This window comes from Saccopteryx leptura, chromosome 6 (genome assembly GCF_036850995.1).
Source record: "Saccopteryx leptura isolate mSacLep1 chromosome 6, mSacLep1_pri_phased_curated, whole genome shotgun sequence".
Classification (NCBI taxonomy): Eukaryota; Metazoa; Chordata; class Mammalia; order Chiroptera; family Emballonuridae; genus Saccopteryx; species Saccopteryx leptura.
In genome coordinates this window covers 11,188,246-11,208,252 of record NC_089508.1, presented here as the reverse complement: position 1 = coordinate 11,208,252, position 20,007 = coordinate 11,188,246, and the positions used below count along the sequence as shown (strand labels likewise).

At 39.9% G+C, this 20,007-nt stretch overlaps 1 protein-coding gene and 1 pseudogene across 4 annotated transcripts in view; one reads left to right on the top strand and one right to left on the bottom strand.

The window, feature by feature from the left end:
• Positions 1-20,007, bottom strand: part of BTBD7 (BTB domain containing 7) — a 72,733-nt gene that overhangs the window by 39,435 nt on the left and 13,291 nt on the right. For 3 of the 4 annotated variants that reach the window (XM_066344677.1, XM_066344679.1, XM_066344678.1), the window contains exons 2-3: positions 12,259-12,443; positions 10,817-11,896 (exon numbers count right to left, since the gene is read on the bottom strand). In XM_066344677.1, the coding sequence (XP_066200774.1) occupies positions 10,817-11,896; positions 12,259-12,340 (1,162 nt within the window). In that variant the 5' untranslated portion in view covers positions 12,341-12,443. Of the gene's footprint in view, positions 1-8,703; positions 9,257-10,816; positions 11,897-12,258; positions 12,444-20,007 lie in introns of those variants that run through there. The other variant, XM_066344680.1, reaches the window with a different exon arrangement.
• On the top strand, positions 13,756-14,357 carry LOC136376943 (large ribosomal subunit protein eL15-like; annotated as a pseudogene).

Genomic DNA, 20,007 nt, shown 5'->3' with positions numbered 1-20,007 from the left:
TGGCTACAAAGTGCCTAATAAATATTTACATTTACAAAATCATGTAATGAGCCATAATATTAATTTACACTCATTGTCTGTTAAATTTTCAAAGAATGGTGAATAAATACTCTCACCTCAACAGACAAGAAACAAACAATGACAACCCTTTACAATTTTATTTTTTTAAATAAATTAAACAGGAGAAAAAAGGAAGTAAAATATGCTTAATTTAGAATAAATATTTCCAAGTTAGCCTGACTGGGCAGTGGCGCAGTGGATAGAGCGTTGGACTGGGATGCCGAGGACCCAGATTCGAGACCCTGAGGTCGCCAGCTTGAGCGCGGGCTCACCTGGTTTGAGCAAAAGCTCACCAGCTTGGACCCAAGGTCACTGGCTCGAGCAAGGGGTTACTCGGTCAGCTGAAGGCCCGCAGTCAAGGCACATATGAGAAGGCAATCAATGAACAACTAAGGCGTCGCAATGCGCAACGAAAAACTAATGATTGATGCTTCTCATCTCACTCCATTCCTATCTGTCTGTCCCTGTCTATCCCTCTCTCTGACTCTCTCGGAAAAAAAAAAATTTTTTTTCAAGTTACTTTAACATTTTAAATTATGTATAAATACATCTTTATTACTAAAATTTTAGATAGATTTTTTCCCTTTCTTTTGTTTCTTGTTTTTCTGAGACAGACAGGAAACATTGAGCTGTTCCTGTATGTGCCCTCAACGGGGTTCGAACCGGCAAACTCTGCGCTTTGGGAAAACATTCCAATAATTAGTTTTTAAATCTAAATTATAAATTAGTGCAAAAGGATTACCCTTAAACTTTCTTGGATTCAAAGATTAATAGCTTTGACTGGTTTCAATGTGTATTTTAAGTCCACTGGTATTCTACTTCTTATCAATGGATCAACAAAGAGTTGATGAGAACTGTATTTGAACTTTAAATTAAAACTGAGTTTAATGATAGATTTACACACCATTTAGATAACATCTAAACTTAGTTCTATAAATAACGCTTCATATTTATCTCTTAGATTGAGGTGCAGTATTTTCATTTTATTTGCAACTTCTAGGATTAAATACATTATATTTCCCCCTTTTTAAAAAGAAGTTACTTGGTTTTCATAGGTATTTAAGATAATTCAAAATATGCCACTGATAAGAACAAAGCACTGCATTAGGTTCCTAGGGAGATTCCAACATGACCGAGATTTTCATCTTGTCTTTGGGGAGTATAAAATATACTGGTTGAGAGAGCACATGAGATGGGTACACGGGTAACTGAAACAAATTAGAGGATGTAAAAACCTAAAAATAAATTACTTAATAAGTAAGTGTTTCAGAAGTTTGGAGGAAGAGGAAAATACTTTAATCTGGAGTGCCTAAGACAACACAGGGAAGTTGGATGTAAGTTTGGCCTTACAGGGTAGGATGGGGTTTGGATATTTAGTGTGATCAAAGGTGAGGATATTCCCGGACAGAAGAAAAGTGTGAGCAGAGGGTCAGAGGAGGAGCGTTTGTAGTCTAGATGAAACATGGTTCAAGCTTTAAAATAAACCATGCAATTAAATATTACAACTTACAACTCTAATCATAATTTTGAGTAAAAATATTAAGTATTAAATTTCATTATTCAAGATGTACAACTTGAGAGTCATTTGAACTGCCATTCCTGAAACTGAGAGTAATTCTTCATCTCTCTTGCATGTTTAACTGAAATTTAAATTAATGACTCTGGTCTGTTAATAACTGTCTTTAACTTGGCTCCCTTCACTAGGATATACGGTCAGAATCATTTACTGAAGAAGAAACAATCACAAAAGTAAGATGAACCACCATCTCAAAGAACTGAGACACAAGGAAGGTGTCAACAAGGGGACAATGGAGAGGATGGGAAGACTGAGAAATGGATTAGAGAACGAGGACAATTAGTCTGCTATTTGTTTCAACTCCCACACTCTTGGAATCTGATCAAGTTGCTCAGGGAAAAAAATAGGTCACTGCTTTTAGTTGTTTCCATTAGATTTTTTTTTTTTTTGCATTTTTCCGAAGCTGGAAACGGGGAGACAGTCAGACAGACTCCTGCATGCGCCTGACCGGGATCCACCTGGCATGCCCACCAGGGGGCGATGCTCTGCCCCTCTGGGGCGTCACTATGTTGTATCCAGAGCCATCCTAGTGCCTGAGGCAGAGGCCACAGAGCCATCCTCAGCGCCTGGGCCATCTTTGCTCCAATGGAGCCTCGGCTGTGGGAGGGGAAGAGAGAGACAGAGAGGAAGGAGAGGAGGAGGGGTGGAGAAGCAGATGGGCGCTTCTCCTGTGTGCCCTGGCCGGGAATCGAACCCTGCACGCCAGGCTGACGCTTTACCACTGAGCCAACCGGCCAGGGCCTCCATTAGATTTTTAATTCAATAAAACATAATCACATGCACTATGACTAAAAATATGGGCAATGCATTACAGAGTCCATTTTGGAACTAAAGTTATAAATTTCATATTCCAAAGATCAAAAAATACTTTTAAGATGAAAAAATAAAATCTCCAGTTTAAAAATCTCCAGTTCTCTTAAAAGTGAATTAAAAATAAATTTTTTTCCAGAGGTGGGGGGAAGGAGGGAGGGAAAAGGAGAGATGGAGGAGGGGAAGAGAGAGGGGAGGAAAAGAGGAGGGAAGGGGGGGAGGAAAAGAGGAGGGAAGGGGGGAAGGGAGGTGGGAAGAGGGGGAAGAAAAGGAGGGAGAAGGAGGGGTGGAAGAGGAGGAAAGGGGAAAAGAGGGGGAAAGGAGAGAAAAAGGAGGGAAGAGGGGGAAAGGAGAGGGAGGAAAGGAGAGAAAGAAGCATCAACTCATCCCACTTAGTTGTGCACTTACTGCTTCTGCTTGCCCTGACCAGGGATCAAGTCTGTGACCTTGGTGTGCAGGGATGATTGAGCTACCCGGACAAGGCCAGGAGTGGATTTTTACTCAAAAAATTATAAATCCACGGTATATACTCACATTTCAGAGCTGTTTACTCAGTGTATATGCTAAGGTCATTGTAAAAACTCAGTGATCAAACAACTGATGCTTCATTTGAAGGCTCTTCCAATCTAGTCATCTATTTTGGAATTTTATACACTAGTCTTTTTAATCTCGGTACCGTTATCATCCAGGCTGCTAAGCTGCAACAACCACAGAAAACAACTCTAGTTGGCTTAAACAGAAAAGAAATTTATCTGAAAGGATACTGTTTGGCCAGAGTTGCTGGGAAAGCCGGAGACCAGGCTCAGAAAACAAACAAGAGCAAAGGAAGGCTGCAGAGCAAGAATGATGTCACAGAAGCAGCCCAGTGAGTCCCTGTGCTGCCCTGGGACCCCGGGCAGGGACCCTGGCCACTGCAGCTCCTGCTCTAGGCCTGGACAGGGAATGCCATCATTGGCACCGCTGCCTCTGACTTTTTTTCTACTAGATGCTGCTGCCCCTCACTTTACAGAAAAAATTCTCTCTAGTCCCTACTTTCAGCTACAGATTCAAAAAGTCTAAGGTCATATGCTTAATGGCTGACAAAGCAAGTATCTGACCTTTAGATCTTTAAACTAGGTCAGGGGTAGTCAACCTTTTTATACCTACCGCCCACTTTTGTATCTGTTAGTAGTAAATTTTTCTAACCGCCCACTGGTTCCACAGTAATGGTGATTTATAAAGTAGGGAAGTAACTTTACTTTATAAAATTTACAAAGCAGAGTTACAGCAAGTTAAAGCATATAATAATAATTACTTACCAAGTACTTTATGTTGGATTTTCGCTAAGTTTGGCAGAATAAATCTTTATAAAACAACTTACTATAGTTAAATTTATCTTTTTACTTATACTTTGGTTGCTCCGCTACCGCCCACCATGAAAGCTGGAACGCCCACTAGAGGGCGGTAGGGACCTGGCTGACTACCACTGTACTAGGTGTTGAACTCTGTCTTCTGTCAAGACTACACAGTGAGGAACTAAAGCTAGGAAGGTCCTTATGCTAGCCAGTCAAACAGTCATCTAACTAATTCAGGAACACTCGAAAGAATAGCCTACCCAGTAAAAAGCCCTCTGTTCTCTGGCAAGTCCCCTGAAGCAAAGTCTGAGTGACCTACTCAGACCGCTGCCCCGTTTTTAAACCTCCTCCCTGGAGCCACATTTCCCCCGCAGAAGTGCTTAGCACCACCCCAAGTCATTCAGCACAGGTCAGGCTCCCAGCGGAGCCTCCTGAGGTGATGCTTCAATCACTAGCCTGCTGTTTCGTTCCTCCAACTAGGCCAGTGGCCTCCCACCCTCATCCCTGTAAACTGATTGTCATACTGCTTCCCTCTCACCTTGCCCCAATTCCAGGACTTGGGGTCAGAGCTGGTATGAGTCACAATTTCACCTACAAGCATGGGAAAAAACTAGTTTTTAATCTCTGAGCCCTACTGTAGTCAGAGGTTGTCAAAATGACTAAATGAGACAAAGTAAAAGTCCTTTGTAAACTAAAATTATAAGCATGATCTCATTAGTTAACATTCCTGATACAATAAACTCCCCAGTTCTTTTGTTTTGGTTTTTTTTTTTCAGTGAGAGGAGGGGAGAGAGTGAGACATACTCCTGCATGCGCCCTGACCAAAATCTACCCGGCAACCCCATCTGGGACCAACCAACCTCTTGAATCAACCAAGCTATCCTCAGCATCCAGGGCTGACGCTAAGACCAATTGAGCCACTGGCTGCAGGAGGAGAAAGGAGAGAGAAGGGGGAGAGGAAGGGGAAGAGAAGCAGATGGTCGCTTCTCATGTGTGCACTGACCAGGGATTGAACCCAGGACATCTGCATGCTGGGCTGATGCTCTATCCACTGAAGCAACAGGCCAGGGCTGGATGAAAGTTTTTAATGTAAATATTCTTTCGGTTTTGGCAATATTTCTTGTCTTCTATTTTCTCAGGTATGTTTCTATAACCACTATCTGTTAAGATGTTATATCTTAGTCTAGATCAGTGGTAGTCAACCTGGTCCCTACTGCCCACTAGTGGGCGTTCTAGCTTTCAGGGTGGGCAGTAGCGGAGCAACCAAAGTATAAATAAAAAGATAGATTTAACTATAGTAAGTTGTTCTTATATAGATTTATTCTGCCAAACTTAGTGAAAATCTGACATAAAGTACTTGGTAAGAAATTATTATTATATGCTTTAACTTGCTGTAACTCTGTTTTGTAAATTTTATAAAGTTACTTCCCTACTTTATAAATCACCATTACTGTGGAACTGGTGGACGGTTAGAAAATTTTACTACTAACAGATACAAAAGTGGGAGGTAGGTATAAAAAGGTTGGCTACCCCTGTTCTAAATAAATACTATAGTTTTCTTATTTGTCTCCACTGTTGATTATCTGTATTTGTTTTACTTTTCTCAATTCCTGAATTTTACTTTTCAATCCTTCTATTATATATTTCATTTCTGCTACCTAATTTCTAAGAGCTCTTGCTTTTACTTTTTTTTTTTTTTTTTAACAGAGACAGAGAGAGAGTCAGAGAGAGGGATAGACGGGGACAGACAGACAGGAATGGAAAGATGAGAGGCATCAATCATTAATTTTTCGTTGCGCATTGTGACACCTTAACTGTTCATTGATTGCTCTCCCATATGTGCCTTGACCGCGGGCCTTCAGCAGACTGAGTAACCCCTTGCTGGAGCCAGCGACCTTGGGCTCAAGCTGGCGACCTCAGGGTCTTGAACCTGGGTCCTCTGCATCCCAGTCCGACGCTCTATCCACTGCGCCACCGCCCGGTCAGGCTGCTTTTACTTTTTTTAAAAATCTTTTTAGACTTTATTCACTTTCTAGAGAGAGAGAGGAGGGAGAGAGAATAGAAAATCAGAAAGCATCAACTCCCATATGTGCCTTGACCAGGCAAGCCTAGGGTTTCGAACCTGCGACCTCAGCAATCCAGGTCACAGCTTTATCCACTGTGCCACCACAGGCCAGGCTGTTTTTACTTTTATAGCATTCTATTTATGGTCCTTGATTCAATAAGTCTTTTATTTATTTATTTTTAATTTTTTTAGTGAGAGGAGGGCAGGCAGAGAGACAAATTCCTGCATGTGCCTCGACTGGGCTCCACCTGGCAAGCCCACTAAGGGACAATGCTCTGCCCATCTGGGGCTGTTGCTCCATTGCTCAGCAACTGGCCATTTCTTTTAGCGCCTGAGGTAGAGGCCACAGAGCCATCCTCAGCGCTCAAGGCCCACTCGTTCGAGCCAATCGAGTCATGGCTATGGGAGGGGAAGAGAGGGAGAACGAGAAGGGGAGCACGTGGGGTGGAGGAGATGGTCGCTTCTCCTACATCATTCACCTCACTTCATCTCGTCATGTAGGCATTGTATCATCACATCAGAAAAAGTGTGTTATAATTGCTCTATATTGTTAATCTCTTACTGTACCTAATTTATAAATTACATTTTACCACAGGGATGTATGTGTAGGTAAAAATAGTATATATAGTGTTGAGACTCTCTGTGGGGGTGTTAGAACATATCCCCCATAGTTCGATCGGGAATAGAACCTGGGACATCCACATGGTAGGCCGACGTTCTACCACTGAGCCAAGTGGCCAGGGCCTAAAATGTTCTTTTATATAAATATATTTATTTTTATTCTATTGAAGATTTTTTTTCTGCTTTCACTGTTTCTTAGTTATAGTAACTTTTTTTTTGTTCTGGTCTGTCTCAATTTGGAAATTTTTCTCAACTGTCCAATAAGTTTTCATATTTAAGAGTAGGGCAGTAAACAGTTGTTTAGAAGCTCTGCTGCTGGCAGGCTTGCTGACTACCATAGTCCCCCCATTACCATTTTAATTCTTTTATTACTATGGGGAACTGAAGGGGCGAGTCAGGATTTGCCACCTGGCTACAAGTGATACTGATATAAGAATAGACAAATGAACCATTAAACAAAATGAAAGTATTGACCCATATATGTATATATGGGAACTTAAAAGGTAGTACAAATTGGGGGGATTGGATTTTTAAGAGGGTACTCTGAAACCAGGTCATTATATGGAGTAAAACAAACCCCATCCCTTTCGAATACCATATATGAAGGTAAATTCCAGGGAAGGGGAAAGGGTCCATTCATTCAGTATTCAGACTGAAAATCAAGTCTCTTTTTAATTTTACACCTTGCTTATCCCTACTTTCCAGAATACTTAGTACCCTCTTTGAATTGCCTTCCTTCTTCTCAGTAGACACTTTAAAGGCTAGAGTTATAGAACTCTCTTCTTCATTAAAAGCCACTAATCAGTTCTTTTTCTGATTTCCAGCTTCCAAAAAATCCAATACCCTTTTCTCCATTGTTGTCTTCTTCTTAGGTATCTTTGTCCTTGAGGGTTTAATCTTTTTTTATTATTATTATTCCTTTACTATAGTATTAGCGCTTTGGAGGAAAAAGAACTAAACTGCTCATTTCCATCTGCTACATAGGAAATCAGGTGAAGTTAAATCTAGTCCTAAAATGCCAGGTCAGTAAGTTGAAGCCCCATTATCTGTTAATTCACCTCTCTAATGCAGGCTGTCTACCTGTCTAAATAAAATGCATTCTCAGTGTAGGCCAGGATTCTTCTCTTTTATCCACTTGACAAACCACTCTTGCTGTCTGCCTATAATGCCTCTTTTTATGATGCTCTTGAAACTATTAAATCACCTCTCCACCTTGAGGCATAGCTAGTCTCAAAGTCCCACCCTTCCTTGACAGAATTTGTCTGCTTTTAAAAACTGGGCTTTAACTCTAAACTTTTTTAAAATTAATTAATTCATTCATTTTTTAGAGAGGAAAGAGAGAGAGAAAGAAAGGGAGGGCAGGAAGCATCAACTCCCATATGTGCCTGGACCAGACAAGTGCAGGGTTTTGAACTGGCGACCTCAATGTTCCAGGTCGACACTTTATCCACTGCGCCACCACAGGTCAGGCTGGGCTTTAACTCTTAAAGTTAATATAGTTTGGAATAAAAGGTAACAGTTGTTAATCCATTCAAACCACTTACTCAGTGCCTTCTGTGAGTCAGGTATTGGGAGTGCAAAGATGAGAACAACATGGTCCTATCCTAAGTTGCTTAACAGGCTAGTCTCACAGCCTTTCTTAACTGGGAGACTGTGTGAACACAGAAAATAATTTTGGTGACTATTTTCTTAATTCTCTCCAAAAGGGTACATGAGTAGTATCATGCTGGAAGAAATGCTAATTCATTACATACAATAGATGCCTCAAAGTATTATACAAGTTAAAACATAGTACCAAAGGACTGAAATCCAGTTTGTCTGGTTCTAGCACCTGAGCTCTTAAGCTTTCTAGCACCTAAGTGACCAAATATTTTCCTTCCCATGGAAATGAGGAAAAATTATGTTGAAGGTATGGTCTGTTATAAATCTTAATATATATATCAATAGTATCATGGGCATGGAGGAAAGATAAGGCCTACACTGAGTACAAAAAACAAAAGACCAAGTAACCCAAACTCTGTATTCTGAATAATGAAAGGAAATAGAGAGCCATATACACCCAATCTTAAGGGAAAATTTTTAAGTAATTAAGACTAAGGTATTACAAGGAATATTGTTTTACATATTTTTTTATTTTAATTTTCCATTGATTTGAGAGAGAGAAGAGGAGAAAGGGGGGAGAGAGAGAGAGCATCAAGTTGTTTGGTAATTGTTCCATTTTAGTTGCGTACTCACTGTCTGCTTCTCGTATGAACCCTGATGGGGGTGGAACCCGCAGCCCTCTGGCACGCCCGGTTGACACTATCCACCGAGCCACCCAGCCAGGGCCTTTAGATCTTAAATGTACCAAAAAATTACAATTTCTAGCTAAATGATTTAAAAAATTATCTCATTTAATATAGAAGAACTCTAGATCAAGGATTAACTGAGATCCAAGAGCTAGCTCATAATTTTACTTTTCATTCAAAACTTCAACAAATGTCTATATTAAGGAATGCTTTCCCATTATATAAAATAGCAAAGTATATACAATACACTTTAGTTTCTTTGTGTGTGTGTGTGTGTGTGTGTGTGTGTGTGTGTGTGTGTTTCCGAAGTTAGAAGCCGGGAGGCAGTCAGACAGACCCCGCATGTGCCCGACCGGGATCTACCCGGCAAGCCCACCAGGGGGCGATGCTCTGCCCATCAGGGGTGTTGCTCCCTTGAGGCTGGAGCCATTCGAGCGCTTGAGGTGGAGGCCATGGAGCCGTCCTCAGCGCCCAGGCCAACTTTGCTCCAGTGGAGCCTTGGCTGTAGGAGGAGAAGAGAGAGACACCGAGAATCAAACCCGGGACTTCCACACACCAAGCCGACGCTCTATTGCTGAGCCAACCAGCCAGGGCCAGTTTCTTATTTTTTTTAAATGCAAGCATTAAAATCAATTCAAAAAGATAGAGATTATTATACCTTTCTGGAAATGTTGCAGCCTTCAAATTTTCCTGCAGAAGTATTTTCTGTCAAATTTGGTTTTACAGAATAAAAGAATAAAAAGTCAAGCTTCTAGGTTATTTTTGATAATACATTTTCCTACATCTGACATCAAAAGTCCACTATTATTAATATAATAATTAATAGGAAAATATTTTAATAATATTTTGACTGTGGTAATTATAAAATTAGTACTACTACTAAAAAATAATGGTGAAATAAAATTTAAAAATTATTTATGTAATAGAAGTCTCACCTTTCTTACTTGTGTTTCTCAATGTCTCTTTGTGTGTAAGTCCTCTTACCTGATTACTGACATTGCTATTTTACTGAGGCTTTCATTTTGTTTTTCTTTCTCAAAGTCCTTTGAATTTGATGATTTAGCCATACAATACATATTATTTTCAAGTTAGAAAAATGTGCTCCGTTTTCCTTTTAAAATTTGTCTTATACCCACACCATAAACATTCTATTCTAATTGGCAACTTCTAATGTTCTTTTAGCAAATACTCATTAGCTAAACTTCTCAAGTAATTTCATGTCATATTACTTGTTTTCTTTTAATACATGGCCATACAAAGCTAAGAATACACTTGGTCAAGACAGCAGTTACACCTGCTCTCCCATGGAAGGTCTCTTTATGGCTCTGAAATGCTGAGATTCTAATGTTTGCCAACAGATACACATTTCTTTTCATGTAACTTTCATGTCTTAATTTGGTTGTTAAAAAAATATGTGCTGTCCTGATTTTAAAATTTTAGTTTAAATTAAATGAAGAAAGCAATGAGTCTAGCACTAACTGTGCTTTACACATTGTAGGTTGTTGCTTGATGTACAATTTGTACTAAAAAAGATATAGAATGTTTTAACATTTAAATTCGAAATCCTGACCAATTCTTTGATTCAAATAACTTTGTATCCAAATATGACTATCTTCATTGTTATTCTGAACTTTCTTATTCAGAACACTTCAGCATCAATAAGGCACTAACTGTACGTAAAAGAATACAAGTTATCCCAGAAGTCCTAGATCAAGTATAACCTTGAAATCTGGGAAACAGGACTAGTTCAAAGATCCGGTGCAGACTGGGTGGGTGGCAACTGGGTAATTAAATATTGCCATACCCATTGTCTTACATTAGGAAAGAAAGGACCTTAAGTCTCACTTATTGCTCTCAGTACTAGTTTTGAATGGTTGGTTTTAATACTAAATGAAGTGCCACGTTAATACTAACTAACCCTCAATTCTGTCTCAGATGCCGTCACTATACACTCAAAATAAACTGACCCTTTCACAGCCCCAACACTGAAACCACAGAATGTACTGGTTTTGTTTTCAACCAGGAGGACAAATGTGTAATTTTAAAAATCAAGATTTCATACCTTGTGCAAGCATGTTAAATTCCAAAAACAGTGCTATGTGGTAAAGTTCCATGGCTTCTTCTGCCCTGGTCATGTTTGGTTTCCCTGCGACGAGAGCCTGAACTTCACTGAGACTCCCCACAGAGGGGTTACAGTGCAAAACGGAGAGGTCCACCACGTCGGTATACATACAGTGTAATATAACTTTTGCATATTTTTTTGGTATAATGGACTCGTCTAATATAATTCTTGTGGGAGTCCTCAAAGTTCGGTCTGTGATTTCTTCACCAGTCCGTATCCTCCTTTGTAATAAATTTCGAAAAAATGGGGACCGTGCTGAGATAACAGCCTTGTGAGCTTTCAGCTCTTCATCTAAACAGTTCTGATTTCCACCAAAAGCTTCAACCAGCTCAGAGTCTGAAGAAAAACTAAGTACGACATCATAATAACACATGTAATCAAAAAGTCCACGCATATCTACATCAAGGGAATTTGGTGTTCCAAATTCTTCACTAAGCTGAACCAGGATATCAACATTTTGAAACCTTGAGTCCTCCATTCCAAACTCTCCGGTATAAAGGTAGTGTAACAAAGCAGAAAACATAGGCATATCTATACCAGCTGTATTGATGTCCATTATGATCTCTGCCCCATACTCGGGTGAAGAAGAAAGCAGTGTTTTAAAAAATGGACACCTTGCCGCCAAAATGGCACGATGAACAGGAAAACAAGTTTCTTGAAATATTAAGTCCACATCAGTACAATACTTAAACTCATAAAGATCGGCCATATCTTTCTGCAATGTCCGGGCTTCTGGTCTAGCCAAACTGGCTTGTAGAGAAAGCTCCTTTAAGGCTGAAGTTCCCTCATACTCCTCCACTAATGCATTGACATCTCTAACATCCCACCCAGAGAGGAGTTCTCGCATCTGCTTGGCGTGATCAGCAGACCTACTAGATTTTCGACGCTTAATAAACTTCTTTTTCAGGGTGGCAAGGCCAGAGGTTCTCTTTTTTTTGTCTTGTGGTTTCTCATGGCCGTGGTCGAGGCTATATAATTTTGATTCACAGCCATAGCCTTGCTGAGAATAGGATGATGTCCCTAAGAAGAAAATTAAACAAATGAAAATGTGGGGTTTTTTAACTTTCACTTTCAATATTCAGTTTAACATGCCATGCTAAAACTTCCTATAGACATTCCCAAACCTAATTAAAGAAACCTGATTTTGTTTTTATGAAGATAAAAAGTTAAAATAGCTCGTTTTTATATTAAGTAAGGACTAGGACAAACAGAATAGATTTACGTTTGTTGGGGGGGGGGGGGGGGGATTCCTGGCTGCTGCAGATTTATTACCTACAACTTTTTCACAGCTCAATTATCTTTTCAGCCAAAAAGACCACTAAAAACAAAATTCTACTTGTATTTACAAAAGAAAATGAAGTTAGAACAACTAAAATCGTTACCTATAAAAGTCTGTTGGGCTTGAGAACCTCCCCCGACCCTCGGGGAGCACGAATGAGGATAGGTAGATGCATTAGCACCCATCTTCTTCAGTCACTCAGGCAGTCCATCTGCTGCTGCTTCAGAGGGTAATCCCAGAGGCCTCGAACTCTCAACCCTGGATCCAGCAGCCTCTTTTCATCCATGTCTTGATATGAAACAAAAATAATTTTATTCATATTTTCAAGTGTATCTCAAATTACACAGTAAAAAAAAAACTGCACACTACTGAAAGCTGTTTTTATTTGCAAATAATGACATGCTATCAAATTCACATGTAAAAATTTCAGAAAAATGTAAACAAATAGTTAAACTTGATTTATGAATCAGTGTCAGCTGTAATTTTGAGCCATAAAATACACCAATTACATACTTGGTATGACAGTAAAAAGCACCATATCAGACTAATGTAAATATACAGTTACAGAAAAAGTAAATCAAATCACAGGGGGTAAAATCACAGGAAAACAGTATTTAGACTAGGAAATATTAAAAAAAAAACTTTTTAATCCTTAGAAACAGCCACTGGTTATAATCTAACATCCAAAACAACTTAAATATTACTTAGAGGTTGATACCATTACACATACAAAGAGCAAATAATTAAGTGACTGGTTTGTTGTTTTTCTGCCTTAGCTATAACTGCTTAAAACTGATCTTTAATCTGTAAAATAGGGCATTTTACTGAAAGAGGAGGACAGAACAGTGAGTAGTTGAAACAAAGTATCTTTAAGGTTTCTTATTCCATAATAATTTTTTTTTTGTATTTTTCTGAAGTTGGAAAAGGGGAGGCAGTCAGACAGACTCCCGCATGCGCCCGACCGGGATCCACTCAGCACGCCCACCAGGGGGCTTCGCTCTGCCCACAATCAGAGCCATTCTAGCGCCTGAGGCAGAGGCCACAGAGCCATCCTCAGTGCCCGGGGCCAACTCTGCTCCAATGGAGCCTTGGCTGCAGGAGGGGAAGAGACAGAGAGGAAGGAGAGGGGGGAGGGGTGGAGAAGCAGATGGGCGCTTCTCCTGTGTGCCCAGGCGGGGAATCGAACCCGGGACTCCTGCACGCCAGGCCGACACTCTACCACTGAGCCAACCGGCCAGGGCCCCATAATAATTTTAAGAGAAGTTATTATAAATACAGTGAGGCACAAGGAAAAAACCAAAAACTTTTATTTATCCTCCCCTAAAGCCCATAAGTAAAACACTGCTTTCCACTGCCTGGTATTTTGACTTAACATGACTAGGGCACTATCAGCAAGCAATAATTTAACAATTATAAAATAAAATTCCACCCTGTGGAACCCTAACCTTCAGAGCTGCCAGCAGGAGATCTCCATATGCACAGAGAAGAACCCCTATGAGAGAACAAGGCTAACAGGAATACTTCTAACCCTTTACAGCACCTAGATACATAAAACTGATTTGACTCTTTCTGCCTGGCTACAGTCATTAGGTAAGCCAAGATGGGTGCTTACAAGTACATCAAAGAGCTATGCGGAAGAAATAAGTCCAATGTAACGTGCTTCCTCAGGGGTGCTGCTGGCAGGAACCACACTACCCCCTGCCCCCGCCCTGTCTCTGCTGGCCCAATAAATCGTATAGACTGCGATATGAGGCCAAACAAGGTTATGTCATATATCAGATTCATGTGCATTGTGCTGGCTGCAAAGCCCTGTACCTAAGGGTACAACCTATGGCAAAGCTGTCCATCATGATGATAACCAGCTAAAGTTTGTTCGAAGCCTTCAGTCTTGTTGCCAAGGAGTGAACTGGATGCCACTGGGCGGCTCTGAGAGTCCTGAATTCTTACTGGTTGGTGAAGAGTCCACATACAAATTCTTTGAGGTTATCCTCATTAATCCATTCCATAAGACTACCAGAAGGAATCCGGACACCCGATAGGTCACCAGACCAGTCCACAAGCCTGGGAGATGCGAGGGCTGACACCTGCAGATCGCAAAGGCCCTGGCCTTGGAATGGGCCCCAAGTTCCACCACACTAATTGTGGTTCTTGCTGTGCAGCTTGGAGAAAGCGCATACTGTCCAACTCCACCATTACCGCTAAAACAAGTGATGTTCACAAAATTCTTACCTAATAAACAATTTAGGACAGTAGAAAAAATTTATCTAAAAGGGATAATGGTTTAAGAAAAAACACAATTTAAAATCTATTATTGGAATTGTTAGGACACCAACCAGGAGGCAGTTAATCTACCTTCATAAAGAATGAAATGCCTTAACGAAAAACCCAAACACACAATCATAAGAAAATCTGCTGAAAAACAACCGTGTCAAGATTAGCATTTATTTTCATCTGTTACACAACATAACCTTAGGAATTCAAGTTTAAGAATATCACTGTTAATGTTGTGCTTTCCTTCAATCCTCTTCCACCATATACACTGCTCACAAAAATTAGGGGATATTTCAAAATGAAAACGAAGCGATAAAATATACCCTAATTTTTGTGAGCAGTGTATATAAAAATTGATTTAAGCTTAGAATTATCTACCGATAGTGTCCATCCAAGAGAAGGCTGGGAAACTTTCCACTAATTAAATATTATGCAAAGTAGCATAATTTCAATCAAATCATATACTCATACAAGCAAATTTCCTATTTTAAATTTACCCACCCACCTAGGAAAATGAAACACATTAGACTTTCTACTTTGGTGCATGCTACTGGTGTGCAGGCTAGGGGCAGCCAGAGATGTGTCACTGTGTTCTGTAAAGGATCCAGAGAGTTTAATATACTATTTTGTAAATGTTAAATGGTCAAGAAAATTATTTCTTCCTTCAAAGTCAGTTTTCTTAAAGTTTGATACTTAAACTTTGATGCAAGTAAATTCAGTCTTCTACTCAAGTATTAGAAATGTAGAAAAAGCTGCCTTCCTTTGCACTGTAAATCATTTTGAATGCTGTCAGTTCTTGTAAAACAAACTAGATCTGCCTGTGTTAATTTCAGTTCCAACTTTAAAAAAGTCTAAAAACTCTTTGTTTTCAAATTCAGCTGCTTTAAAGTTTCAAGGTTCTTTCAGGCATTTTTAGCGGTTCTTTAAAAGAAATTAGGGACCTGGAAGTCCACAAGTAAAATCTTATTCTCGGTCACTAAAGATTTGTATTTAAACTGTAAAAATGGCTGAGATAATTCCTTCTCAAATTTGAAATATATTAAGATCGATCCAGAATAAAAACATTATGCAAAATAAAACTCTTTACCAACAATGAGAAAAAAAGATTTAAAATGTGAGCTTTAACTCTGGAAGTAATGGTGGACGGTGGGAAGTGCTGGTGAAGTGTTTCTAACATGTCACTCCAATGGCAGTCCTCACTTTCTTCTTTCCTCATTCTTTTTTTTTAAAATTTTTTTAAATTTATTCATTTTTTAGAGATGAGAGAGAGAGGGAGAGAAAGAGACAGAGAGAGAGAAGGAGGGAGGAGCTAGAAGCATCAACTCCCATATGTGCCTTAGCCAGGCAAGCCCAGGGTTTCGAACCGGCAACCTCAGCATTTCCAGGTCGATGCTTTATCCACTGCGGCACCACAGGTCAGGCTCTTTCCTCATTCTTGTCGTGCTATATTGCTTCCTTTTTTATTTTGTACTTTCTAATGACTGCAGAAGAAAATAAACTGACATAGCACCAAAGTATGCTGTTGAAACAAAACAAGGAAGAATGGAGCCTTGCTTTTAGGTAAGAAAAATCAGAGTTTCTACAGAAGTAGACAGAGTTCTTACTCTCACTTCATCATATTACATACACACAAATTATTTTCATCTGAGAATTCTGTAAGATTTGTTGGGACACAAAATACTTTTATACTGGTCCATTAAAGATTTATACATCAGCCCTGGCCAGCTGGCTCAGCAGTAAAGCATCAGCCCGGCATGTAGATGTCCCGGGTTCAATTATCAGTCAGGGCACACAGGAAAAACAACCATCTGCTTCTCTACCCCTCCCCCTCTTCCTTCTCTCTGTCTTTCTCTTCCCTTCCTGCAGCCATGGTTCGGATGGAACAAGTTGGCCGCAGCACTGAGGATGGCTCCATGGCCTCCCCTCAAGTGCTAAAAATAGCATAGTTGCCTAGCAACGGAGCACTGGCCCCAGATAGGTAGAGCATCGCCCTGGTAGGGGGCTTGCCGCTGGATCCCAGGTGGGGGTACATGTGGGAATCTGTCTCTCTGCTTCTCACTTAAGAAAACAACAAAAGATTTAAACCTCATCAAAAATGCCTCAAAAAAAGCTCAATTTTATAATGAGCACAATTAGATAATTTAAAGCAATCACATATAAGGGTTGTAAGACATCATCAGTCCCACTGAAGACACAAGAACAGCTAGCTAGCACGAGGGAAGCCAGAGACTGAGATAAGGATGTTTTGGCGATTGGCCCCTATAATGAGCACCACAGGGACAGCTGGGGTCTCATCATGGAGGGGAGGTTTGAAATAAGTGTCTCTGGGACTTAGGGACACAGTCTCTTTGTGGTAGCTCCTAGTTAGTGGGAATCCCCTTCAAGATAAACTGATCTGGGTGACATTTGTATCTCCTACTGGAGCTCTAACTCCAAAATAAACAAAAGGCCTTGGAAAGATCTGGTAGGAGGGATTTTTCTGGATCAGATACAACCATTAAGTGTACCCTGTGCCTCTAGTTGCAAATTCTGGGGGTAACCTTGCCTGAGCAGTTCTAGCACTAAAATAATATCTCTCCAATTTCTCAGGGAACAAATTCATTTATTTCTTAGGCAACCCAAACCCTATGCCAAATGGAGCACAGTATTCTGTTATTTATTTCCTAACCTAATTCACTGCCTTTCGATGCTGTGAATGAGCGTTAGTCACAGTCTCATCTCTCCGGGGATGTTTTCATCCCAGGCAAGCTTTGTCTGTCTCCTACATGAATCAGTGAGGAATCCAATTTGGGGCTGATATGACAGGAAAGGCAAGCGAAAGAGGGCCTGGGGGACTAGGAAAGGCCCATGGGATGCAAGGGGCCTACAAAGCATGGAAATCCCTTTTCTAGATTCACCACTCTGGGAGAGCTCCCTCTGTTCATCACTGACATGACCAATCTCAATCAGATGATCTAACCAGCTTAAAATATGGGTCAGTGATTGTAGCAGATCTAACTGAGGGCGGGAAATCATGCTGAATACAAAGAAAGAATGAACAATGCTATGAGAAATTAAAAAAGAAAACAACAATCTGTCTCCTCAAAAACCCCCTACGACCAGCATTTCCAAAATCTTCCCAAAATGTGAAAAATGCAGGATTAAATAGAGGCTAATAGGTTCCTTTACTTCAGGACATCTTAGCTTTATCTTTCAAGTGCTAAGGTCATTCTGAATCTCCAAAGTATTCAGCCCACATTTCTGATTTTACATTTGTCACGAAAAATCTCAAAAATTCACAAAGAGAATAGTATACTGAGCCCCCAAAACTCTATTATCCAGATTCCAGAATTATCAAAATTGTTTTGGCTTATATTTAAATGCTTAAAAATGACGTGTAAAGCTTAGAGTTAGCATTTAAATATTTGTTATTACAACCAATGAATGCATAAATTAGTACAGTAGACTGATGTTTTTTTCTCTTTCTAAAATTGGTAAATTAAAACTAAATTTTTAATAAATGTTACCAGACTCTCATAGAAATAAAAATCTAGAGCTATATGTATACTGTGATTACAATAATTATAATACCCATCAGATATTAAGTACTATGAGCCAGCCATTCTTAAGCAGTTTAAATGAATTAACTCCTTTAATTTTCTCAATAACATGAGGTGTAGGTCTATTATTATCCCCACTTTACACAAGGAGAAACCCAGAAGTTAGGAAAATGAGGCAAGGAAGGCTGTTACTTAACCAAGGTCAGAGCTGGCAAATTACAAAGTCAGGCTTAGTTGGCTTTCAGGCTCTTATGAACAAAGTTACCTTTGCAATTTCTTATTATCCCACATGTTTGAAGAAAAGATTTCCAGAGCCAGACAAATACAGTTAGTTCCATTCCAGAAATGGGAAGTGAGTACACACCTGACAGTGTGACTTTTGTTACTTAAAAGGATCTTTCGTGTTAAACAAAAAAAATATATGATGTAACTGAAAGGACAGCTTATGAAATCAAAGCAAAAGTGCCTTTCTGAATATTTACAGCTAGACTGCGTGTCCCTTGATGGCAGGATAACACTTTTTTACGCTTGATCATCGACCCATCCACCCACTCACCCATCCATCTAATTCTGAGCATTTACCATCTGCTAGGCACTTAGGTCCTGGGAATACAGCAGTGATTGTATCCTGAATAGGATCTCTTATGAAATTAAGAAAAAGACTAGTGTTCTGGCTTCCTAGTTTAGAGCCAGACCTTCAAGAATAGGAATGCACTGACTGAAAAAGAAAAGGTCATTTAAGGTATTAGAAAATAGGATAAGTAGGAATAACTCCCATCCTAGTCAGTGTCCCACTCCTAGTTCTCATAACTCTATACCTCTATTATCTACTAATATTGCAGCATAATTACTTATATTTGCACTGAACTGTTAAGTCTCCCAAGGGAAGGTACTTAGCCTATTTATCTTAGAACCCTGGCCCTAGCTGGTTGGCACAGTGAATAGAGCACTGGCCTGGTATATGGATGTCCCAGGTCCGATTCCTGGTCAGTGCACACCAAGAGAAGTAACCATCTGTTTCACTCCCCCCTCCCTCTCTCCCTCTTCCCCTCCTGCAGCCAGTGGCACAATGGGTTCAAGTGTGGCCCCAGGCATTGAGGATAGCTTGTTGGTCCGAGTGGTCAGCCTCAGGTGCTAAAAACAGCTGCATTGATTCCAGCATTATCCCCAGATGGGTAGCCAGGTGGATCCCGGTTAGGGCACATGTGGGAGTCTGTCTCACTGTCTCCCCTCTTCTCACATTAATAAAGAATCCTTATTATCCACCACAGAACACAAACTAGACACACAATTATTTGAGTAAATAAATGTTAGCTATTACCATGAATGTTGATAAATAATGAGTCTAAGGCCTAAGGAGTTCATATGTTTGAATGTATGCACCTGACCTGTGGTGATACAGTGGATAAAATGCCATCCTGGAATGCTGAGGTCACTGGCTCGAAACCCTGGGCTTGCCTGGTCAAGGCACATAAGGGAGTTGATGCTTCCTGCTCCTCCCCACTTTCTCTCTCTGTCTCTCTCTCTAAAATGAATAAAGTCTTAAATAAAAAAAAAGAAATATTTGACTGTATGGGAAGAAGTTGGATCAAAAAGCCTCAAATCCCATTCTAAGATGTTGGGCCTTTATTCAGAACACAATGGCATGAACATACAATACAATACATAGGTTATGTATTATAGAATTGTACACTTGAAACCTATATAATTTTATTAAACAATGCCATCCGGTAAATTCAATAAAATTAAAAAAAAAAAACAGTGAGGTACTACTGGAGCAAAGGCTAGAATACGAGAGAAGCATCACTATATTTGTTTTAGAAAAATTACTAAATGGCCTCAAGGCAGAAGACATTTGATGCAAGAAGACCTACTTAAGGATTCTTATTACATAGTTCCAGGAAAGTGTTAATTAGTACTTCACTAGCTTTATCTCTAAAATGAGGATAATATCACTCACTTTACAAGGTTGTTTTAAGAGTTCAGTAAGATAATGGACTGACACTGGAGAGCAGAAGTAGCTCATCGCAAGAGAAGGGTTT